Below are 27,281 nucleotides of genomic sequence, written 5' to 3'. Positions count from 1 at the left end.
TTTCATTAAAAAAAAAAAGGTCGTTGCTACTTTAGCGCGAATAAGATTGCCGGCAAGTTCTCGTAAAATAAGAAGTAAACATTCGTTTAATATATATTTTATGCCTCTTTCTCCTCCTCATGATGCTGTCTACGCCTAATTGTATCACAATCGATCCGGCAGTTCCGGTTCCTTTTCTACGAAACAAAATATTATCTCTCCTCTTTATAATATTGTTAAAGGATTGATAAAGAACGCTTTCTCGTCTTTTATTATACCAGCCCCTCTAGCATACGCCAACGAGAAAATTTTGTCTACACGTATTCTCGATGTTTGATGGCTTTTCTCTTCATATTTATTGACCCTAACATGACATCCTTTTTCTCGTGTAGATCTGTCGTCAAAATCTAGCGACATAATGTCAAAAAATGATTTTGACATAATGTCATTATCGACAATATTTACACACGAGAGTGAGATATCTCGAGATTTCTCGTTTGCGCATCTTAGGCCGCCTGGCATGCGCCAGCGAGAAAATTTTGTCTAAGTACAAGTTTTCTCGATGTTTGATGGTTCGTCTTTTCATCTCTATTGACCCTAACATGACATACATTTTTTCTCGTGTTTTATTTTTCGCCGTCAAATCTCTGTCGTCAAAATTAGCGAACCTTCACATGACAACACATTTTTATCGAGCTTAGTCGAGATTTTGACATTATGAGAAGAGTAGTTTTTAACTACACTCGAGAGTGAGATATCTCGTTGGACGCATGCTAGACGCACAGAAAGCATTAAGGGGGCGGCTAACCCGAAAGTGTCGTTTTTATAATTCATTTTTATACTTAAAAAAGCCCCGAATTCTTTCATTTTCTAAAATTAGATACTACATATATTTCCGAGAATTCGATCTGAACAAAAACACGATATCTTAAAATTTTCTCGTTAGAAAAAAAATCACAAAGATGCAGCTAATTTTCAAGAATTTTTTCATTTATTAAGTTAATATTTTAACACATTATATAAAATTCTATCATTGAGAGATCGACCTAGCGGATTTTTAAAATGTTGTATATTTATCGAGTTATTGAGAAAAAACTAATTTGGCGATGAATCCGCGTCGTTCTTTTTCACCTGGCATATGAAAGACGGGCGTGAGTGTGAAGAGAGAAGGACGATGTTTGATTTTTGGGGTTAGTCGCCCTCTTAATGTCTTGTGTTATATAATAATAATTATATTGTGCTCAAAGATACTGTCAAAGTTCTGGGTAAAAAGAAAGTTTAAGGATGTAAACCGGTTTTGGGACTCTACATTTTCTTGAACTTCTTATCAGCTTTTAACTTACAAATTATCATAATTATTAAGTATATAATATCGAATAGTATTCAAATAACTAGTGTTATCCTTTGCAAACATGTATTTATTCTACCAAACTTTAGTTAAATTGTAAACTTTAATGTTTTTTGTCAGTAGTCCTTGAAAATAGCCTATATTTACATAACCACATTTTATTGTGCTATAACATAACATTTTATTATTCTGATGAATTACATACGAAAAATTTTGCCAATCCTACTTTATCTTGCACAACACTATCACTAAAAGCACTATTCGCGACTTATTCGTACTATTTTTTCGCGACTATAACCCACTATTTTCTCGACTATAACCGTACTATTTTCGAGAATTCCCCATGACTAGTGACACGGTCGTCGTGTCGGATTCCGAAACGAGACTGGCGGGACAACCTGTTGACTCTTGCCAGTTGCCAGTTGCTCCACTGCCTCCGGATTTATTTTGCCTCTAAATATTACTGAGCTTACGATACTGAAACTTATTTCGTAGACAATAAGGACCACGTTACAAGCAAAACCCCTAATTATTGTCGTTCAGAGTTTTTTTTGGTTTTTGACAGGTTCTTATTGTTAAAGATGTAAGGGTCAATTTTGTAGAAAAGCAAAGGTAAATTAACTGTGAAGCTGGCTTGTTTGTAAATTGCGTTATAATAGGCTTTTATAGATGACGTCATACACAAAATCACGAAACCGTGATAACAAATATGTGGTTGGTTTTTACGGTACCTGTTTATTTGGGGTTTTCAAAGAAAAAAATACAATTTAATTATTATACAACTGGGTGACAAACTGACAACTGGTAGGTAAGTAATTGCTAAAACTCAAAATATAAACAAATAGTTCACAAATTCAAATAGTTTATCCTACCGATTACCGATTCCTAGCATGTGACGCACCTAGTGCGTAGAAACCTTTGGGAGGCCAATGACGCGACAAACGCGTCATATGAAAATTGTTGTAATTATGCTTTTGATTCGATTTAAACCAAAAATTCTTTTATTTTATATAAAAAATAACACATCAGAGACAATAACATCAGCGGCCACGTGATTATTTTAGAAAGTTAAATTGTCAGGTATATTCAACCATATGATATAATTGTTTATTCATCGATAACTATTCACACTAAAATATAAAAAAATGTCTAATAAAATGCCATCTACCGAGCTCCTTTATAGTGCATATTTATTTTAATTCAAAATGCATACATAATTTGTGACAATAATAATGTAACCAATTTACTAAAATATTTACCTACTACATGCAGTAATATTTCGCTCATCAAGGTCCAGAACTAATAAACGGAGTTCTAGAATTTTTTCCTGCCCAGAAAAGGTCTATTAAATTATTGTAAATTTTTTTAATAAAATGGAGAACACTTCTCTTGTAAGTACTATCTTTAGACCTCCGTGCGGGTGGTCAGCTCCCTACTTTAGCCTATCACGAAACGGGGGCTAGACCTGGGATGCCAATGTAATGGAATATGTTTTCGTTTTCTAATTTCTGGAAAAAATATACCGGGAGGAGGAGGAGGAGTCTGAAACTGTAATACATAATATTACGAAGATCCTGTTCTTAGAAACCGTAACATCGGGAATCAAACCTACCAATGGAAATGTATAAAATAATCACCTTGTATCTTTATGTCACCAATCAGTAGATTTGATATAAAAAAAATTAGGAAAGCCAATGACGCGACTCGCGCGTCAATCAATTTAATATGGGGCCGTGGCGAATAGGCTCGAAAAATAAAGGTGGCAAGGAATTGGTTAATAATATTAAAAAGGCGAAAGTTTGTATATATGGATGTTTGTTACTCTTTCACGCAAAAACTACTGAATTTATTTTAATAAAACTTTACAATAATAAAGCTTATATACATCAGAATAAAACATAGGCACAGAATATAATATATTAGTAGTACCAAACATAGGCTACAATTTTAACCGACATTCAAAATGGGGGAAATGTTATGTTCGTTTTTTATGTTCAACGATTACACTGCCGTTTGTGAACCGATTTTAATTTTTTTTTTGGTGTATAGGGTATCATCCCAATTTCGTACTATATTCACAAAAGCGGTGACCTGATGAAGGGATTAGGGATCCATAAGTAAAACGTTTTAAGAACGGAAAGCATATTATATGCTACTATGCAAATCACATACATCATCATCATCACTTATACTAATTACTATATTATTATACCATGCATCGTCCTATGATTATGAGCCTATTATGACTTTATTATTGATACTTTTTTGTCTTTTAGATCGAGACGCGAGTTTGTCAAGCGATTTAAAAACATATTTTTTTATCACTTATAAATTATAATATTATAAACCTGAAGAGTTTGTTTGTTTCTTTGCTTGAACGACAGACCGAAAATATAATGGTTCCTTGTTGACTACGGAACCCTAAAAAAGGTGATTAGGGATTACCCTAATCACCTTTTTTAGGGTTCCGTAGTCAACAAGGATTAGTTTAGATTAGATAGAGTAATCTCTATCCATGAGCAAAGATTCAGGAACATCTTTGAAGTTAATACCTCAAAACAGGCTATAGTTTGTTTGGTGGTCCGCTACAACGTTATTGAGATGTAAGACGATGAAAAAGAGTTGTCCGATTTAGAGGAGCTTGGTTACAAACAACGCCATACGAGACCGCCACCTTCGTTCTGGTCAGGGCTCGGAACCGGTATTTTTTTAACCAGGTTAAAGCGCTCTTTGAGCGGTTTTTGGATTTGTGGCCACTCGGAGCGAAATCGAGATGCGAGCGGTATTGCTTCTGACATTAATCTGGTTAATTCCTCGCGAAAAGTAACTAGTGCAGTGATATCTTCTTTCCCTTTCTAGTGCACCATCTAATAGCCAATAGTTATATATTATGTGTGATATTGATCACATACACATCTCTGAAGTATGAATATATGACGTGTTTCGTCTCTTTCTACGACACCTCTCTCCAATCTCGTTTCGTCCGGTATCAAACCTATTGAGGTTTAATACCAGAAGTGATCACGGACTGGTAAGAGGCAGCCTGAGTATAAACGTCAGTTTATACTCAGGCTGCCTCTCAAGACCTGCACGGTCCCAGGTCACAGCTGGTTGCGAGAGCTTCTAGCTAGAACTGCAAAATCGATTCACCATGTTGGAAACCACAAAGGACATAGACCACGCCGCCAACAGTCTGCAGGTTTCCGAGCCCTGGCTCTGGTGGAAAATGTATGACGAGCGCAGCAGTCATTAGCACGCGCCAGTTAAGCGCTGTTCAACTGTTCATACAGTTTCTTATCAAACAGCTGTAAGCCCGGCCGCACATTGTCCGAATTCTGATCAGAAACAGTTGAATTTCGCCGGACCGCCACCCCGCACACTATCCGAAATATCCTTCCGGCGAGTTCGAGCTCACTCGGCTCACTACAAAATGTAAGAGACAGCGCGGACGTTCAACTGTTTCTGATCAGAAATTCCGGACAATGTGCGGCCGGGCTTATATAAATAAATTAATGCCTCCGTGGTCTAGTGGTATAGAGCGCGGCTCTTGATTAGGAGGTCGTGGGTTCGATTCCCGCGTTGGAAACGTCATATTATTTCCAAGTTTGGTTAGGACAATCCAGGCTGATCACCTGATTGTCTGTCAAGTAAGATGATCCATCTGTTTTCTGATGTTACATAACACAATAAACTAAACCATTAAACACATCATGTTTATTTCTACAACTTCACGTGACTAGGACTCAACAGAAAATTTTCATCATTTGTTCATTTCCAGCACGTTCACATCCACAATCTCTGAAGGTATTTTCACAGGCAAAGGTACTGCATATTGAAATTCACCGTAACCCTCACTTCTTTTTTAATTTTGTTGGTTTCGGCAAAATGACGCAATTTTTGCCCGAATGAACACGTCCTTTAGGACAGCGCCTGAATATGATGGCATTCCTACGTGCCCTCCGTAGGTGACCAACTGTGTCCACCATTAGACCTGCAAGTAGTCTACCTGCGTCAGACACGTCACCGGTTCCCTGTCCGCCGAATAATATTATGGTAATGTTTTGTTTAAGGAATTTTCGTCACAAAACTATATAATTATGGGAATGTTATTAAAATACTAAGTACGGGACTTGTACGTAAACGGACGAACTTGTAAGTAAACCTAAGAGGAACACTAATGGACTACATAGTATGTCTATCTGTCTGTCTGTCTGTGTCCACTTTTTCCAAAACTCTAAGAAATATTTTGTTGAAACTTGGTATTTGGTAAGCACTAAGCAGATAATATATTCTGTGAACCGCATTAATATTTTCTCACTCTTTCTCCATACTTATAACTGAAACTCAAAAATTTTATTTCTTCTAACCCATACATGTGTGGTATTAATATCATTATTTTTTTACACAATCCATAATAAATCATACCTAATATCAAACTTTGTAATAAGTATAATAATGCTAACACTTTCGCATTTATAATATTAGGATGGATTATAATATGAACGATAAGCATAGTTGTAATTTATGATTGCAGTTATTAAATTATCAATCATGGGCGTACCCAGGATTTTAGCAAGGGGGGGGGGGGCAAGAGGCTTGCTGGTAACATAAGCACTATGTGTGTTCTAATAAATTTCATGAAGCTCCCTCGATTCCTCATGGATCTCACCATCAGATCATTATTTTTGCAACCATTGTAGCAAATTCAAATTGTACCTACACAACAATGCAAAAGCCAATCTGCAATCGTTATGTGACAACTGACAACCGTACCATAAGACCTCCGTAAAGGAGATGCCGATCGTTCCAATCAAACTGATAGCACGCCGATCTGCCTGAACTTGTAGTACCTACACATGAACTAAACGATTACGGTTCGTCTGCAATCAGTCTTAGTTTTAATCGTTCCATATAAGGCCATATATCCTGTATATGGCCATATGGCCATATACAGGATATATGGATGGTGGCCCATATATATGGGCCACCTACTCAGCGTCACGAGTTTCCCCGTACAAAAGTGAAAAAAATGGGTGTTTCAGCGCTCCTTCACAATGGACTCTATACGGGCTGTAACAAAAATAAGTGACACTTAAATGATAATACTTTAGGGTGTGTATGTGTTCCTCATAGAGAGTTCACTGTGAAAGTAGCAGCGCTGCGGAAAGAACTAATTTTTTTTCACTTTTGTATGGGGAAACTCGTGACGCTCGGGCCCTTACAAAAGTGAAAAAAAAAAATTCGTCTTTCAGCGCTGCTACTTTCACAGTGAACTCTCAAAAAGGAACACGTACACACCCTAAAGTATCATCACTTATTTTTGTTACACACTGTATAAGGAACACGTACACACCCTTAGTTTTGTTACAGCCTGTATACAAGGTGTAACAAAACCAATTAGTGATAATACTTAAGGCCCTAACGTGGTGCGGTACATTGTCGTGACGTAAAATTTACGTCAACGTAACGTGAAAATGCACGTCACGGCGGTGTAGCAACATTGCAGTACCTACGTCACCATGCCTTGTAAAACTGCTACATTCTTCACTACTTAAGAGGGCGACTAACCCCAAAAATCAAACATCGTCCTTCTCTCTTCACACTCACGCCCGTCTTTCATATGCCAGGTGAAAAAGAACGACGCGGATTCATCGCCAAATTAGTTTTTTCTCAATAACTCGATAAATATACAACATTTTAAAAATCCGCTAGGTCGATCTCTCAATGATAGAATTTTATACAATGTGTTAAAATATTACCTTAGTTCAATGCACGGTTATGGCAATAAATGAAAAATTCGTGAAAATTAGATGAATCTTTATGTTAACGTAAACTTTCGTACGTAACGTCAACGTCCCGTGCCACGTTACCGCACCGTTCCACGTTGACGACGTCGTGACGTGGAGATGTGGATAGGCCGAAAGCTGTTTTGGGCAAAGAAATTGGTCAGAAGATAATAGGAGGAACAGAAGATGATGTGCATTATTATTAGTCGGATTATGTCAATTCAATATTAGATCTGTCGGTTGGGCTTGACCGCAACCAATTTACGTAGGTCAACTTCTCTGATAGTTCGTTCTGAAAATTAACCAATTTATTGAAAACAAACTTTTTCCCTGTTTAATGTAATTGTTTTGATAATAATTATTCATAACTTCCCAGAATTTATTCCATAATTGCAAATCTATCGAATGGCACCCATTAATGGTCATGTTAGCCTACCATTTTTTTGTTAAAATTTGAATGCAGTCTTAAATCATCTAAAGAACATATTAACTGCATTCATAAATCAATACGTAGTTTTTTGTGGGCTAGTCGTGTACTGTAATGCTTAACAGCGTCCATAATAGGTAAAAGAAAAAACCTCAGAACAGGAAAATAAGAAAAAACACATGGTAATATTATGTAAGTATGTATGTGTCCCGTCTAGGGAGTTTATTGTGAAAGTAGCAGCACTGAAAGTGTGGAGTTGAGGCATTCATATTAGTGATCGAAGGGCATTCCTGATAGAAACATAAAAGTCAAGAGTAATACTTTCAGCGCAGCTGCTTTTACGACGTACTCTATAATATTATAATGGATTTATACTCTCCATCATAATATACTTATATTTATCACTTTGTTTTTTTGTTTTGTTGTTTTGTTTGTGTAGATAGTTGCAACTTGCAAGTAAGGAACAAATTCTTGGACCCAATTTTTGGAAACCAAGCCCAAGGGGAAACCTAGTGGTTTGATTATTTGATAGCACCTTTTTTTTTTCACGCAGAGAAATGCATTAACGCATTCGACGCAGGGGATGGGGACTCCAGGCGTTAATTCAATTAACGCCATCTATGAGCTAAAGTTTAAGTTACAGTTAAAGCTAAGGTTGTGATTAGTTCAATAACCTAACTCTAGATGTCTCTTATACTAATATACTCAGGCCTTTGTAGGCTTGCGGGAATTTTATTACTCAAAAAATAGCTATTGTAGCTTTTAAACATTTTAATAATTACTAGACGATCCGGGCGGCTTCGCCCGCGTAAATTAGGCATTTCACAGACAAATTAGCCCACAAAAATAGCCTATGATCACTCACGTGGTCTATTTTTTATATGTGCCAAATAACATAAAAAATTGCTCTTGAGCCCTTTCAAAATATAGTTTTCCCCGTTTTTTCCTAATTTTCCTTTGTTTCTTCGCTCCTATATATTATAGCCTTTCAAATCGGACCCTGTACAACCTGAGATTAGCGCGTTCAAACAAATAAACTCTTAGTTTTATAATAAAAAATAAAATTAAGTATAATATCATTAGATTACCTTTGCATAATGAGTATCAAAATGTTATTGACACTTAATTTCAAAAAATAATTAAGTACTTTATATTATCAACAGTACCTTTGCTTTCCAAAATATTATTTTGATAAACTCTTGCAGAAGCGCCATCTTTTGGAGAGTGGATGATTTTTTTTTATTGTTCTATAATCCGAAGTAAAAAGTTTATATATTTTTTTAACAATTACCTACCTAGTTTTTTATATTTTAAAATATTTCTCATTGAAACTTAGAAGTCAGAAATAACTCTTTCAGGTTTGTACTTTTATTTCAATAGCTATATTTAATTATACATACCATAGATGAAATAAGACGACCTCTGTGGCTCAGTGGTGAGCGCGTTGGTAGCTCAAGCCGGGGGTCGCGGGTTCGAATCCCGCCGACGGAACAAAAAGTTTTCAATGTTCCCGGGTCTGGATGTGTACCTATTAAATATGTGTATGATATAATAAAAATCTTAAATATATGTATGGTATAAAAGTATTAAATATATTTCCGTTGTCTGGTACCTGTAACACAAGTCCTTTAGGTACTTAGCACGGGGCCAGACTGACGTGGTGTGAAGCGTCCATAGATATTATTATTATATTATTATTATTCTTACATACGTTATAATAAATTATTCAATATTTTAGGAATAGTAAATCATATAGAAAAATAAACAAAAAGTGTGTAGACTATTATAAGTATTATCACTTTATTTTGTTACACCCTGTACTTAGTCCTACAGGCTGCATCAGACCTGTTTATAAAAGTTGTTTATTATTAACAAATATATCACACAATTAGCTGTAGGTGAAGGGCGCTTATTAAGAGGATACAACAGGGGCTAGAGAAATGAAGAAAAAGTACGTGTAATATCTATAGCTGTCTCCCTTACGAGTACCTCAAGCCTATACCGCAGAACGCGATAGAGACAACTGCAGAAAATCCAGAAAATCAACGATTCGTTGTCCCCTGATTCCTTCTCCAAAACTTAACCGATTTAAATACTTTTTTCATTAAAGATTAAAAAAAGGCTTGAGCTGTGTTCCTATGTTTTGCTTTTTTTGTATAATCTATCCAAATCTGTTTTCTGGACGTTTGAACACAGTGGAAAATCGGGCCATTTTTTTGGGTTTTTGAACGTTCATATCTTATTTAATAATTAAATTATGAAAAAAAAAAAAGAAAACATAGGGACATTGTATTAGTGGCCGTAGATATTCAGGAAAAAAATTATAACTCTACTAGCATTATCCAGGGAGGAAACAGGGGACAACGTTTGTATGGAAAAAATGGCGGTGTGGAATCCTCTTAATTTAAGGACGAATGTAGGTATTTTTAGTCATTGCGACTACAATGCGTTCAGAATAATTATATTTCCGGTGGTGGGACCTCAATCATTAACTTTTTTTTTGATAAGTTAAAAAAATGTAACTCTGTTGAATACTGAGGACACGTTATTTGACAGGGATAGCAAAATATGGACTTCCCCATTACATTAGATATGGCATAAAATGTGGTCAACCTTAGCAGAGCCTTGACCGCCTCTTGATAACTGTCTTCTTGATGCAAAATACTCCTTTGCATTCGTTCTAAATGCTTATAACTTTTTTTCCGTCAAATATTTCTACTGTGAAGATTATTTTATCATAAATCTTTAAACGAACAATTCTTGTATATGTCGCAGGGAAAAGAATCTCGGAATTGGCTCCAACGATTTTCATGAAATTTGGTTTCGGGGGCGATAAATCGATCTAGCTAGAAATCATTTTTAGAAAATGTTATTTTATTCGTGTTTTATCGAATACCTACCGAGCTAAGCTCGGTCAAATAGCTAGGTATCTTCTTATATATTATTAATACGCGAGCGAAAAACTTTTTACAGTTTAACCCTTTTTACAAAAAAATGCGGAAACGTAGGAGCATGAAATTTCGCAGTTTTAGTTTATATGGAGAAGGAGTGCATCGAGCTAATATTGTTTTAAAATTATGCTTTTATCATACATTATTTTAATAAATAAAACATTACACACACTACAACGCGCACACTACCATGATTTGACTGGCAACTTTGTTGTTTTTTTTTTTATTAAATCTGAAATAGTCAATACTTCAAACGGGGAGCCAAAAGAAGATAATTAAAGGTCAAATTTCGACCATTCGGTGATCTTAGAGTATTATTAAGAACTCCAAGTCCAAACATAATCAAGTAAGTTCCTTACAATTTAAGGCTAAGAGAAAAATACAGAAAGACTCACCATAAAGTAATTTATAATACTTATTAGTAATGGACGTGGATAAATAAATCAAACATTGATTTAGTTAATAATTGTTAGATAAGCTTGTTCATGTTATATAAACATAAATAATTATGTTTTATTAATGCAATATTGTAATGTTTCTTTTAAATAATTTTACTATGCATTTATTCACACAGCCACCCACTTCCGCGGTTGATAATATTTTGTTATCTATTGTTATTTATTATTTATCTATTACTAACAAGCGTCACATAGCACATAGCTTGAAAAAAATAACTACAATTCAGACTAATAATATTACAAAATTGCGATAGTGCGTAGGTCTGTATGTGCGTGCCGCTATTTAAATAATTCGTTATATTCTATTGGTATATTGCTTAAAATAAAAATCGGCCAAGTGCTAGTCGGAATCGCGCACGAAGGGTTCCGTACCACTATAATAATAATAATAATATCTATGGATGCTTCACACCACCTCAGTCTGGCCCCGTGCTAAGTACCTAAAGGACTTGTGTTACAGACAACGGAAATATATTTAATACTTTATATTATACACATATTTAAGATTTTTATTATATCATACACATATTTAATACACATCCAGACCCGGGAACATTGAAAACTTTTTGTTCCGTCGGCGGGATACGAACCCGCGACCCCCGGCTTGAGCTACCAACGCGCTCACCACTGAGCCACAGAAGTCGTCACTATAGAGCAAAATTAGGCCAAATTTTGTGTTTTTTATATGGGAGCCCTTCTTAATTTTTTATTTAATATTAATATTATTATTAAATATTAAAATACAAATAAAACTAAGGATTGCTTAAAAATATATTATTGAATGTTGCTATTATTGATATAAGTAGAACAAAAAATGCCAAAAAAAATCACGTTTGTTATATGGGAGCCCCCCTGAAATATTAATTTTATTTTGTTTTTAGTATTTGTTGTTATAGCGGCAACAGATATACACAATCTGTGAAAATTTAAACCCTCTAGCTATTACCGTTCTTGAGTTACAGCCTGGAGACATACAGACGGACAGACGGACAGACAACGAAGTCCCCTTTTTAACCTTTGGGTACGGAACCCTAAAAAGATTTTTCTTTTGGTCTATATAATATACTTTTAGCCTAACGTTATTTTAGATATGAGACGTAAATGTTGGCTGCATCTCCGGACCAGCCTAATTTAACACGATCGGTCAAGCCGTTTCAGAGAAGTTGGTAAAAACACCGTCACATGTCTTTTTTTATTTTGGACCCCTTACAAACATAAAATTTACCTATAAAGCAATAATAGATAGGTTCCCAAAGAAAAAAAAAGTTATATTTAGGACGTTCCCGCAACCTTCGTGTGAGCTTTCTTATCAATTAATTTATTTTAGCATTATCAGCGCTCGAGGTCGAGGACCAAGGTCGTTTACTATCTGTAAAGGACCAATTGACCCTTTTTATGTTGGGTAGGTGGATTGCTTCTTCTCCTATATCACGCCGGCGGCATACACTCTCCGTCTTACTATTTTTCGATCAAATCACGTCTCTAAACACTAGTTTCACTTTTTTTCTTATCTATTAACATTTTCTTTATATAAAAACCGCAGCAAAACGTTGGCATTTAAAAAATCCTAGTGATATCACAGAATATACTGCGTAAAATTTTAATGGTTGTTTTCCCGCAGTAAAATGATTCTATCTTAGTAGTACAATAGAATTATGAAGTTTTTTTTTATGAAAATTATAAAAAATCGCCTCTCGGCATAAAGTTGCCATAGTACGTCATACAAATATTTTTTATTTTCAAAAAATAACTTGCATTATTCGATAGTACTACTTATACAAGGTGTAACAAAAATAAGTGATAATACTTTTGGGTGTGTATGTGTTCCTTATAGAGAGTTTATTGTGAAAGTAGCAGCGCTGAAAGACCAAAAAATTCTTTCACTTTTGTATGGGGAAACTCGTGACGCTCAAGCCCTTGCCGATACAAAAGTGAAAAAAATTTTTCGTCTTTCAGCGCTGCTACTTTCACAGTGAACTCTCTACAAGGAACACGTACACACCCTAAAGTATTATCACTTATTTTTGTTACACCCTGTATAGGTAAATCTGCGCGGAAAAACAACCTCTAAAATTTCACGTTGTATATTATAGTACCAATTATTATTAGTAACTAGCTGTCCCGGTGAACTTCGTGTCACTTAAAAACCTTCCCTGGACTTCTACGAATATTTTAAGACTAAAATTAGCCCAATCCGTTCAGCCGTTCTCGAGTTTTGCGCTAAGCAACACATTCAGCGACTCATTTTTATATTATAGATATACAAGCTAGATTTGCCAGTGATCAGACTTAGTAAAGTCAGTAAATCTTTTAAAGGTCAATGTATACGCCTTTTCAATAAAATCCCAGAAAACGTTCAAAATCTTTCCATTAATAAATTTAAGAAAGTAGTCAAAGAGCGTTTGTGTGCCAAAGCCTATTATAAGGTCAATGATTTCATAAACGATGGCACATCTTGGGAGTAGGATGGCTGCTTACAAGGCTACTTCTACATTATTGTACATGACTATGTATGTATGTTGACATTGTATAATTTTAAGTTACAGCATTGTAAATGTTATTTTAAAAGATTAATTTTTTTACCTCACTTTTTTTGGTAAAAAAAGTGGGCCCCGTGCGAGTTTCTTACGCCGGTTCTTCTCGCCGGGATAGTTCCCGAACCGGTGGTAGGCACCGTAGCTAATATTAACATTCTGAAAGTATTTTCTTAAAATCTACTCGGAAATAAAACATTTTTTATTTATTTATTTATTAATATTATGATCACAGTCATCGAATTAGATAAAGTACTGTAATGATTACCATTAGGTACATTAGTAAATAGAAAGCGTAAAATTCGTTTATCGCAATTAGCACGGGAACCGTACATTTTTCCGGGATAAAATGTATCGTATGCCCTTTACCGGGACTCAAAGTATCTCCATACCAAACTTCGGCAAAATTGGTTCAGCGTTTTGGGCGTTAAGAGGATACAGACAGACACACTTTCGCATTTATAATGATACTAGATGCTGCCCGCGACTCCGTTGCGCCAACACTCGTTTATCGCGCGGGGACCGTAAATTTTTTCGAAACAAAAAGTATCCTATGTCCTTTCCCGGGACTCAAAGTATCTCTATGCCAAATTTCAGCAAAATCGGTTTAGCGGTTTGGGCGTGAAGAGGTTACAGACAGACAGATAGACAGACAGATAGACACACTTTCGCATTTATAATAATATGATTATTTGTATGTATTCGTAGTCCTCTGCTAATAATGTTATCAATAACATGACGTAGGCACTGGGCGACAGTCTATTTTTATTACATTTTGAATGGGCGTCCAGCATTCGTCCGAATCGTAAAAATATTATTTTTACGACGCTTTTACTATATAATAGCACTAAATTACATCTAATAGGGACTGCTAACAAGAGAATTTTGTTATAATATCACTGAACTAGCTTTTGCCAGTGAACTAGCTTGCATAGGTACTAAATTTGATTCCCTATTTAGTAGGTAATTAGTGAATAGTAACTAGTACTTTATACGTGGGAGAGCCATGCTTCGGCATGAATGGGCCGGCTCGACCGGAGAAATACCACGTTCTCACAGAAAACTGAGTTTCGCCGAGTGAGTGAGTTCACCGGAGGCCCAATCCCCTACCCTATTCCCTTCCCATCCCTACCCTCCCCTATTACCCTATTCCCTCTTAAAAGGCCGGCAACGCACCTGCAGCTCTTCTGAGTTGCGAGTGTCCATGGGCGACGGAAGTTACTTTCCATCAGGTGACCCGTTTGCTCGTTTGCCCCCTTATTTCATAAAAAAAAAACTATAAGTCCGAAAGTGTCTCTAGCTGTGATCTCTTCATGCTTAAATGGCTGAACAGATTTGAATGAAATTTGGTATAGAGATGCTTTGAGAGATAGGAAATAATAAATGATAGTTTTAGTTTCGGAATAATGTACGGTTCCGTGTGATAGACAGCTTTATTGGATGTCTACTTCAATCATAGCTGTACAAAACATTTCGTAGCTGTCAGCGTTTGATCTGTGCATTGATCTATGATAATAATTACTAGCTATTGGACCGAGTTTTGCTCGGTATTCGATAAAACACGAATAAAATGATATTTTCTAAGAATGATTCCTAGCTATATCGATTTATCGCCCCTGAAACCTCCTATATATACATGAAAATCGTGGGAGCCGATTCGATCATTGGATAAATTTTTATATTTGCATGTTTCACACACAGAATTTGCCGCTAAAGGAAAACAAAAGGATCAAAAAAAATAAGTGGTAGAGCCATGCTTCAGCACGAATGGGCCGGCTCGACCGGAGAAATACCACGGGCTCACAGAAACCCGGCGTGAAACAGTGCTTGCGCTGTGTTTCGCCGAGTGAGTGAGTTTACCGGAGGCCCAATCCCCTACCCTATTCCCTTCCCTATTCCCTTCCTTACCCTCCCCTTTTCCCTCTTAAAAGGCCGGCAGCGCACCTGCAGCTCTTCTGATGTTGCGAGTGTCCGTCGCCCATGTTAACTTTATAATATTATATTATCATCATAATAATAACTACAACACGCAAATATTAATGTGGCACTTCCATAGTTTGTTTAGGCTCAACACACACTCAGTCAACAAAGTAGTTCAAGCATACACTTTAATTTACCCATAGCTTATATGAAATGTATTAATGATTTTTAAAATTACGCGACAAAAGATAAGTAAAAATATGTATTTAGGTTTCCTAAAAGTATTATTATGCCAACAAAAGTTATTACAAGTGCATTGTGACTTAATAAGCAAGTACTTAACTTAAAATTTAAAAACTCTACAAAAGTTAACTTTTTCCTCTGTTTCAAATTTATAAAAAATACAATTTCGTGCTTGACTGTCTCATGTCTTTTTTTTTTATGAAATAAGGGGGCAAACGAGCAAACGGGTCACCTGATGGAAAGCAACTTCCGTCGCCCATGGACACTCGCAGCATCAGAAGAGCTGCATGTGCGTTCCCGGCCTTTTAAGAGGGAATAGGGTAATAGGGGAGGGTAGGGAAGAGAAGGGAATAGGGAAGGGTAGGAAAGGGAATAGGGTAGGGGATTGGGCCTCCGGTAAACTCACTCACTCGGCGAAACACAGCGCAAGTGCTGTTTCACGCCGGTCTGTCTCTAGTCTGGTGTCCTTGATGAAGTAGGTAAGTTACAAAGTTTATTCAAATTATTATACGTCAAACTCTTAAAAAGTTGAAGTTAAATAATCTTTACATGTTTCTAAGTGCGGCAGTAAAACTGATCGACGGATTAAAAAAGTACTCGCGTTGAACGACTGTTTAAGTTGCAGGCAACCTCTAAAAGATACCATAGTTAGGTATAAGTATGATTTATTGTGGTAGATCAGACTGATATTATTCAAATAAGACGGATGCTGAGTGCTGACTCACATCAGGGTACATGGTATTTCATTATTTACTTGGGCATAATAATATGTTAAAGTGGCATATTCAACAAAAACTTAAGAGTCCGTATACGAAATTTTGCCGATTTCGCTGATTAACAGACGTGATTTAACAGTTAAAATACAGTATTTCAATAAGTTTTAATGCGCACCATGTAAGATCATTTCAATTATAATCTAATGTTGGAGCTAGATTTTTGTTTTTTTTTTTAAGTATTTTTAAATAATCCAACTCAAACCCGCGACAGTTTTGTGATTTTTGCTGTAAAAGGTTTAGAATATCACCTGTTTATGGATTGTATTGACGTCTTAACGGTATGGAAAAAATACAATGTACTGTTGAGAAAGTCATCTATACAATGTTGGAATTACTTTTTACCACTTTAATATGAAATAGTTGAGTAAAAAAATATGTAACTCGGCAAAATTTTAGAGAAAATGGGCAAAGAATTGCTGTTAATTTCGGCAACTTGAAGCTGTAATTCAAAAAAAGAAAACGAAAAAATTATGTATAGATAAAATTCTATCCAATTCGAGAAAAAAAAAAAAGAAAAGCAAATTGTGCCAAAAAATAAGATTCAAAACAACCTAAATCTCACATTAGCCTTGCGGCGAGTATTATAATGTGTGATTTAGGTTGTTTTGAATCGTCTTTTTGGCACAATTTGTTTTTTTTTCTTTTTTCTCGAATTGGATAGAATTTTATCCATATAGATTATTTCTGTCGTTTTCTTCAAAATTTCGGCAAAATTTCGTATACGGACTCTAAAGTAGACACGAAACGCAAATATGTTGCTTGCTGAGTTATGCCAAAATTAGTTTATTGAACGGGAACCGTTCATTTTTCCAGGTTAAAAAGTATAATGAAAATCGTGGGAGCCGATTCCTTATTATATATATATATATAATATATATTCTCATTAAAAACACTACAAACATTAAATTAAAATACCAAACATATTATTTTGATCAAGGAAAACTTCTTTATGCATGCAATCGCCGATCAGTAAGAATTTTATGAGTTCTCGTAACCAACTCTAGAATTGTAAGGACGAACACGTAACCACCAGTCAGACAGCTTCTTAACAAATAAAGAAAGTAGGACGTCTGGTTTGAGGGGTTCCCGCAAATAGACGGACACACGAAGATTAAATTAAGTTATTAAAAAAAAAAACCTGAAAATTTCGGGCAGTGGGCAAGCTGATGATGATTAACTGTGGCTAAATACTATTGATCACGTGAGCTTTTAATTATATAAAATATATATTTTTGATAAATTGAGAAATAAAATAGTTTCGGAGAAAAGTGGCTGTGACATACGGACGGACAGACAGACAAACATAACGAATCTATAAGGGTTCCGTTTTTTGCCATTTGGCTAATGAACCCAAAAGATACAAAACTCTTGTTAGTGTCGGAAATCATTTAATATACAAAATATCGAACGATAAAATTACTGGATGTTGCTTACAACCTATAACGAAATAAATAAACCCGAAAATGCAGGACTGTAGGCTGATGATGATGATGATGATTAGCTACGGCATTTTACTCGATCATTACTCGATCATTTTAATGTCAGAATTAAAAAAAAAAACTACTTATATCAAAATCTTCCGGTCCGTTTGTAATTTGTATGATACTTACTTCAATAAAATTAATCATTAAGTTTTTTTTTTAATAATAATACTACTAGGTACATGACTAGTAAATTATAGTTAATTATAGTACTACATGACGGCCGCAACTCCGTTGCGCCAAACTTAGGCTAGTATAAATAGTCAGTTTATACGTGGGAGAGCCATGCTTCGGCACGAATGGACCGGCTCGACCGGAGACATACCACGTTCTCACAAAAAACCGGCGTGAAACAGCGCTTGCACTGTGTTTCGAGTGAGTTTACCGAAGGCCCAATCCCCTATTCCCTACCCTACCCTATTCCCTTCCCTTCCCATCCCTACCCTTCCCTCTTAAAAGGCCGGCAACGCACCTGCAGCTCTTCTGATGCTGCGAGTGTCCATGGGCGACGGAAGTTGCTTTCCATCAGGTGACCCGTTTGCTCGTTTGCCCCCTTATCTCATAAAAAAAAAGTCAGTACTTAAGATGCGACCCGGGCTCAAGAAGCGGTTCGGCTCTTGGTTGGTCCAAATTTTGACAGCCAACCAATCACAGAGCCTGAACGTGTCTTGAGACCGAGATGCATCCTGAGTACTGACTATTTATACCAGCCCTAGTATATCGCACGGAAATCGTACATCTTTCCGGAATGAAAAGTATTTTATGTCCTCTGATGAATGATACCCAGCAGAATCGGTGCCGCGGTTTGGGCGTGAAGAGGTTACAGACAGACACATTTTCGCATTTATAATATTAATATGGATATCTATATCTATACAATATCTATATTCTTCTATATGTATGTAAAGCGGAAGTAGGTAGCTTTTTAATTGGATGCAGTCTGATCCACCTCTACTGCCTTTCTGAAAGTACACATGACACAAGAGACAACTGAAACAAGAGCTGTTACATCCGAAATTCTGTAATTTCACAGTTTTCCTAGCACTGCGGGAGAATTGCCCATATTTGACTTGCTGTATCTTCGCAACCAAAAGACATAGCGTGTTCAAGTTTCGCTAAAATTGTAGCAAATTTAGTTATCTTTATTAAAGTTCTGACGAACGTACTTGAAAAACTCTTGGTTAAGGTAGATTTTTATAACAAACTGAAATATGTGCCAAAAACTGAATATTTCTAGTAAGTATTTAAAAAATAGCGACACAATACACGGGCGGTGCGCTGCGGGGTGAGACGTGAGCGCAGATAACGACGTTTTAGTTATGCTATGTGGCTTAGCGTTGTTGTAGCGTATGATTCTCATTAAAATAATTAATCGTCCAAGTCTTTAAAGGCGGATAGAGTTTTCAAGAAAAGGAAACTGTTTATTGTAATGCCCGCACTCCTACGCCATAAAAGCACTAAGAGAGTTTGACGTGTTTATAGTGTAGCATTGTTGTATGACGTCTTTTTAGCTAAGATTAAAGTCGTTTAATAGGTAGCTGAACCATGACCTAAATTTCGCAAAAGTATCATAATGAGTACCTAGTCTTGTAAAATGGTGTAGAGTTTTTTTAGCTACGCAAAGGATAGAATATGTTGTATATGCTGACAACTTAAGTGACTTCAAGTGACTATTTAGTATTGTAGGTAAACGTAGTTATAGTGGTGTAAATTATATTATATTTTACTATAGTTTACGCCGTTTTTGCTAGAGCTATTTCCTGAACTAAAAACGCTACAAGAATGATGATATAACAGATAGATAGAGATTTTTTTCTATGTAGAATGGCATCATAAACTCAAAATCGGCCACCTGTGGCTTAGCGATGTTTTAGCTATCGGAAGGCAGATATTTTATCAAGCTAAGACTAATGGGAGCGAAGAAATAGAGGAAAATGTGGGAAAAACGGGGAACATTATTTGAAATTACGTATTATCTTAAGAACTACTTACTGGAGCAATTTTATGTTATTTAGCAAACGTGAAGAATGGACCACGTGAAGGGACATAGGCATTTTTTGCGGAAAATGTACGGTTTCCGTGAAATTCCTAAATTACACGGGCGAAGCCGCGCGGAACATCTAGTTTAGGTATAATATTATTATTTTTAATAATTTTCAGGTAAAGACCGATCTGGTATATTATCATTTATCACGTAATCCTGTAAGCCTGTCAACAGAATCAATTATGTGTTATCATTTTATCGTAAGTGCCAAAAACAGTAAAAGCTTTGGATCTTGATAACAAAACCTATCATACTTTCATCATTATGATGAACCGTGAATTAGTTTATCAATATATCCCTAAACTATCCTACTAATATAATAAATGCGAAAGTCCGTTTGTAATCGTTTCACACCCAAACCACTAAACCTATTTTGATGCGAAACATACTCTAATTTACTAAGGTGTACTCAGGCACCACACGGCCAGGAGGGAACCAACGCCTCGTTGCCACCACTGCGATCATGATGATGATACCGCACAGCACACGCTCCTGGAATGCCCAGCCTGGGTTGAACAGCGAGCGGTGCTTGTTGCGACCACCGGACTTGACTTAACACTCCCGGCCATAATCTCAAATATGGTTCGGTCGAGACAGGGATGGGACGCAATAGCTACCTTCTGTGAGGAAGTCATGTCACAGAAGGAGGCCGCCGAGCGGGTCAGAGAGGCGGATGTGGCCGCAGACCCAATTCGAAGACGGCGTGGAGGGCGTAGGCGCGCTGAACACGAGCGCCAGCTCCCGCCGTAGATAGGACTCGGGCAACGGGCTGGGGAACCCGCTGCCTATTGCACGAGTCCTTTCGGACGTAGAGCGACCGGTGCCTTGGGCAGCTCTCCCGGAGTAGGCGGCAGCAGACTGCCGCGCGGAGTATCTGCGCGAAAGCAGACGCCGCTAACTGGGCCGCTGCAGTTTTCGCCTCAGGCGGGTCCAGCGGCTCAGCGCCAAGCGGAGGAGAAGGCACGGACGGGTTAAGGTGTACTCAGGCAGAGAAGACAGAATTATGGAGTATACCGACTTACAACTGATGTTGAAATTTAGAAGTTTGACGTATTATGACAAAAGTCGTCGCTAGGGTCGTTACCGACAAATTTAGTTGTTGTTTTAAATATATTTTTTTATAAATTGTTTTAAATATTTATTATTTTAAATATATTATTGTTTTAAATATATTTTTTTAAATATTTTTTGTTGTTTTAAACTGTCAGAATACAATTTCAAAATCTTAATTTTAAAAATAAATTATATCAACCAGCGCGCCAGCCCTTAACTTATCCTGGCGAAACCCGAAAGAAATGACAGGTATTAATACACGTCCGTCTCTTAGCAGTCGAAGTACTGGTAGTTATGTCTATTGTGACTCAGGGAATCAAGACAGTAGCGGTCATTGACTCCCTGTCAAAAAACTTGTCATTTTCTATAAACAGCTCGTCTAAGGGTGATATGGATATCGTATTTTGCATACTCGATGTGAACTGAATATAAAGCATATCACTTCAAAGTTCGAACTCATAAAAAGTTAGAGATTATCATTGTAAGAGTTACCTCTTGGTAACTCTTTTTTCGTTCATTCGTTCGTTCGTTTTCCGATGAATCTGCAATAATCTATGTCTCTATAAGAGGTCAATTTTATTCTTAAATATTCTAAATACAATGCGAGCATTTTTCATTTAGCGCCTAGAGTATAAAGGAAAATGACCGGTACCGCCTCGTTTCGTTGAGTACAGTATAGTCGAGTCTAGACGCTCATAAGTCTTGTAACTCATATAAGTTACACGCAATGTTCATGTTTTGCATAATTTAATTAATTAATAAGTGACAATTAATTACATATATTTTAACGTAAACCGATAATAAATTGGCTACTTGCCAGTTTCAAGCTGTATAATTATTTTTTATGATGGATGTCATCAATAATTTAATAGAACTACATTATAAAGTTCAAATGGTCTGATTCTTATAATAATCTTTTTTTTTTCAATTGTTTATTATAATAATTTATGAGTGTAATCCATTACTAATATTATAAATGTGAAAGTGTGTCTGTCCATCCGTCCGTCTGTCTGTCTGTCTGTCTGTTACCTCTTCACGCCCAAACCGCTGAATCGATTTTGCTAAAAATTTGGAAACATACCTTGAGTCCCGGGAAAGGACAAAGGATACTTTTTATCACAGAAAATGTACGGTTCCCGCGCGATAAAATAATTTTGGCGAAACGGAGTTACGGGCGTCATCTAGTATTTTAATATTTTAAAATTACAATGCTGCTAAGAGGATTTCCCGCACGTTTCAAGAATTAGTAGGAAAAACGTGAGATCATGTCCACAATAAATACAGATTCAATCGAATAATACAATTATATTGTATTAATATACAATACAGGTAAATATTATATAAAACAAATTATTATAATGCTACCGGTTAAAAAAGATAGATATCTATAATGGCTCACATTAGAGACTAATACCGCTGGGGCGCTTTCCCATACAAATCACAAAACATTGCTCTTTCAGAGCTGCGCCTTTCACAGTGAGCTCTATATAAGGGAACACTTACACATCCTTAAGTATTATCTCTTTTGTTTGGTTACGCCAGGTATTTTTCGGAATATTATGTTGAATGTAGCGGCTATTTAATTTAACCAACTATAAAATCAATTCGTATTTGCTGTCAGCTCTGTATTATAAATTTGACAGTTGTTTTTTGTTTTTTTTTAATTGGCAGACGATACTGGTGGAATAGAGATGTATCTGAAACCATAACACAAGTAACCTTACCTCTTGCAGGTACCAGTTCAGCGTCTCTATGTAGACATCGCCGTCGCAGGGCAAACCAAAGAGTAGAGCTATGTCATCACTGTCCAAACTAACAGTCCTCTGGTACGAATTCAAAAACGATATATTGAACCCCTGCTCCTCCAACAAATCGCGCACAACTATACACTCTTTGTCTTTTCTTGAAAACACGGTACCCTGCGGGCAACATTTTCTAAAGCAGGTTTTGATTTCGCAAACACAACCGAAAGTTCTGTTCTCACCACCGACTTCTTTCGTGAAGATATACTGGGGTGGGAATCGAATTCCGTCCTTTACTATGCTGCCGTCGCGAAAAGACTGCATACCAGTCAGATCGAGACTATCTTTAGTATCGCATAGCTGGCCACTAACATAAAATAAGTGACAGATTAAAAATAAAAAAATCATGTTTACGTTTGAAAATAGAACGCGGAGTTTTTAGCGCACGTTTTCGCGCCACTGTAATTCGCGACGGACTGGCGTTTGCAAACATTGCCCGTTTCGAAGAGTGATTAAGCCTTCCGATGCCGGCAAATTAACGATAATGCAATGATTGAAACGAACCGGTTTATGTTTTGGACCTTAATTTAGAACACGTAGCTATGGTATAAAATGTGTAGTTACTACGCGACTAAACTCTACCTCAAGCTGAAAATAATTAGATTTATAATTGTTTTACAGCGTTGATTGCTGAACTATACCACCAGCGGTTCTCAAACTTTTTTGGTAGCGGAATCCTCTTTAAAGAAGTGTGTAACAGTCTAAACTCTAAAAAAGTATAGAGTTAATAGAGACCCCAATTTTTTATCTGGTCATGTTTCACGTCATATACTGCGGTCATTTACCTGCATAAGTTTAAAGTTTTTTGTAGTCCATTCAAGTTTAAAAGGCATTTTCAATTTAATGAAGCGTTTGACAGAATATATGGAGCTTATGTCGGCCGATAGTTTGACCAAATTGGCGTTTCATCGGTTTCATCATACATTATTATCGGCCGCTACAAATCGTTTAGTATGCACACCATAATACATCTTCGTACTGATTAAGCTTTCGATAGACTATCGGCTGACTAAAAGTCTACAGTCTGCCCCCTGCAGACTGTAGACTTTTAGTCAGTCTCTTATGTCATTATTATTTGTCTCTGAGTGCGGAAGTTATAGAGATTGATATAAGTTGATTGTTCGTTTTTTTTAAGTAGGGGGCAAACGAGCAAACAGGTCACCTGATGGAAAGCAACTTCCGTCGCCCATGGACCCTCGCAGCATCAGAAGAGCTGTAGGTGCGTGAGGGAATAGGGGAGGGTAGGGAAGAAAATAGGAAAGGGTAGGGAAGGAAATAGGAGAGGGTAGGGAAGGGAAAAGGATAGGGGATTGGGCCTCCGGTAAACTCACTCACTCGGCGAAACACAGCGCAAGCGCTATTTCATGCCGATTTTCTGTGAGCCCGTGGTATTTCTCCAGTCGAGCCGGCCCATTCGTACCGAAGATGGCTCTCCCACGTCAATATAGTAAAATCACGTTCGTATAGCTTAGAGACTAGAGCTTATTTTCCTCTCTCATCCGCCTACTGGAGGATCCAGGAGGCCCACCACGAAACCGTTTTGAGACTCAAACAATCGAACGAAAATGCCGCGTCCTTCTCTAACAACGTCGTTTCACGTTTGTTAGAGCAGGACGCGGTTTTCTCATTCGATTGTTTGAGTCTCAAAACGGTTTTGTAGTACGGGTCCTGGTTCTTTCTATTGCGTACAGCTGTAAAAGCGCAATTCGAATTTGTAATTCTGCAACAAAGAATCATTATTTTTGGAAAGCGGTAAAGACAACTTAATATAAGTGAGAGACAAAATTGTTATTAATTGAAAGCCTCGTAAACCTACATATCCATTGGAGGTCGATTAAATGTACTGTAATAGCATAGAGGAATAAGGAAATTTGTAACCTTAAAGTAATTAATATACTTAGGTATAATCTTTGCTTGATTGGGGTTTCCTTCATGATTTTGCTGTAGTTTATTTATTGTGATATTAAAATATATTACATATTATTATTTACAATAACATAACTTGTACGTAACTTATTCGCTACAAATTATAAATTGACAATCACGCATCAGTCTACATTGTCCCAACCAAAATTTGGTCAGATATCCAAAGCGGGAATCGAATCCACGACCAGATGATCAGAGGCATGCTCTAAACTACTGGACCAGATAAACGAAGGAAAAGGAGGACCAAAGGTACAGAGTAATAATAATACTAATACTCCCCACACCGGTTTCGGTGACGGTGGCCGGTTTCATTGAAACCAGACCAGGTACGCAGGAGTAATTTTATAGTGCCTAAGTGTGTGCGCAGTACACAAGAGCACTCTCTATTCCTTTACTCTCATAACCCAGTGGGACGGACGACCGACACGACTGGCGAGAGATCAGGCGCAGGACCGACTTTTTACATGCCCATCCGACGCATGGATCATCTTACTTGTCAGACAATCAGGTGATCAGCCTGCATTGTCCTAACCAAACTTGGAAATAACATGTTTCCAACGCAGGATTCGAACCCACGACCTCCGGAGTCGAGAGCGACGCTCTAACCACTAGACCACGGAGGCGGTGCACAGAGTATTATTCAATTAATTATTAAGTGTACTGTAACAAACAATAGTACACTACAATTATAGTGCTCTATGCCAGTGCTCTACAAAAGATATGCCGCGGCAAACTGGTGTACCGTAGACAGAAGTTGGTATGCCACAAAAATGCCATTTTACCTACATATACCTAGTTTATAAGAACTTGTCAGGACGATCGACGAAAGGAATGGGAATTAGGAACAGAGCACCCCCGTACACGCTGATTATTTGTGGTGTACCTCCAAAAATTTTCATTTTTCTAGCTGTTGTACCTTGAACACAAAAAGCTGCTCCGCAGCACTGCAGCTCTATGCAACATATTATAGTCATAACTTCGAATACAGGGTGTAACAAAAATAAGTGATAATACTTTAGGGTGTGTACATGTTCCTTGTAGAGAGTTCATTGTGAAAGTAGCAGCGCTAAAAGACCAAACATTTTTCACTTTTGTATGGGGAAACTCGTGACCCTCGGGCCCTTGCCTATACAAAAGTGAAAAAAAAATTGTTTTCCAGCCCTGCTACTTTCACAGTAAACTCTCTACAAGGAACACGTACACACCCTAAAGTATTATCACTTATTTTTATTACACACTGTATATCGATTATCGACAATTTCGACGATTTCGATTAATCGTTTTATTTCTAGGCAATAGTAACGAAGTATTTACGATTTACGGGTTACCTTCGGGTCTATTGAGGAAGATTATAGCGACAGAAATACACGTCTGGAGGTCAGGGACGCTATAGAAGTGATTCAGAAATAATCAGCTGATGATTCAATGTGGCCGTGTTTTTGTGTCGTCGATGATAGTACCGCAATTATGTATAGTTTTTAAATAATATTAAGGAGTAAACGAGCAAACGAGTCACCTGTTGGGAAGGTACCGTCGCCCATGGACACTCGCAACATTAGAAGAGCTGCAGGTGCGTTGCAGCTCTTTTCTTGAAGGTTTGCAGGTTGAATTAGTCTGGAAATACTACTAGTGTCAGTTCGTTCCAGAGTTATTTAAAAATACATCCCGCACCGGTTTGGTGACGGCAGTGGAGTGATTTTATAGCGCCCAAGTGTGTGCGCAGTTCACACCAGCACTTGACTCTCTTTAGGGTGAAGCCAAACGAGCGTAATTTCTTTCTTAACCCATTTGGATCCGCTGTCCCTGTACAGGGACAGTTGTTACCAAACTACCAAAAATTTTTGTTGTGTTACACATATTTTTTAATTGCATTCACATTTCATAGCTGAGAAGTGTGTGGTGTTTTTCTTATTTTAAATTTTGGTGAAATTGTAATAAAAAATTATATAAATGAAGTACAAAATAACTGAAGTCAAAATGCAAATTATCGTCACAAAGTAAGGTATTTTATTTTATGTTGCTATGAGAAATTTTAAGATTATTTTAGGAATATTACTTTCTTATACTGTCTATTAGAGTAATAAGTGATAATAAGTGTTTATATTTCAGTGTTGTGTATGACAAGTTATATTTTGTTCTAGTGTCCCTGTATAGGGACAGTGGGCACATTAGTGATAATTTTATAATAAAGTTGTAAGTATTTTGTATTATTTTTCAGAATCTTTATCGAATCTATAATGGCTAAAATAACATTTCATGCAATTTCTGACTATGAAGGGCTTGCAGAAGCACTAGAAAACATATTGAATGAAGAAGGATGACCTAGACACGAGCTATGAATTGGTAGCTATTCCTCCAGACCCAAGTATTCTAACGGACGAAGAGGAGTTTGACGAAGATGACATACAACATAACATACCGTTGCGAGATATACCTGGTAGATTAGAAGTTTTCGCTTCTCAGAATAATGAGGATTGGGATAGCAGCGATGATGAGCATTTGTTCGTTAGTTGGCTTGATAACAGCGTATGCACTATGGACAGCAATTTCGAC

The 27,281-nt window shown here is 36.8% G+C and overlaps 1 protein-coding gene across 7 annotated transcripts in view; it reads right to left on the bottom strand.

Moving 5' to 3' along the window:
* LOC121733238 (G-protein coupled receptor Mth2-like) overlaps positions 1-23,192 on the bottom strand; it is a 60,265-nt gene extending 37,073 nt beyond the window's left edge. For 4 of the 7 annotated variants that reach the window (XR_006036531.1, XR_006036528.1, XM_042123435.1 and 1 more), the window contains exon 1: positions 22,725-23,192. Coding sequence is in view for 2 of the 7 variants with exons in the window: in XM_042123435.1 (XP_041979369.1) it covers positions 22,725-23,150 (426 nt within the window). In the remaining 5 variants the exon portion in view is untranslated. Of the gene's footprint in view, positions 1-1,532; positions 1,687-22,724 lie in introns of those variants that run through there. The other 3 variants (XR_006036529.1, XM_042123437.1, XR_006036530.1) reach the window with 2 other exon arrangements.
* Positions 23,193-27,281: the final 4,089 nt, after the last annotated feature.

This window comes from Aricia agestis, chromosome 13 (genome assembly GCF_905147365.1).
Source record: "Aricia agestis chromosome 13, ilAriAges1.1, whole genome shotgun sequence".
Classification (NCBI taxonomy): Eukaryota; Metazoa; Arthropoda; class Insecta; order Lepidoptera; family Lycaenidae; genus Aricia; species Aricia agestis.
This window is presented reverse-complemented; position numbering and strand designations above follow the sequence as displayed.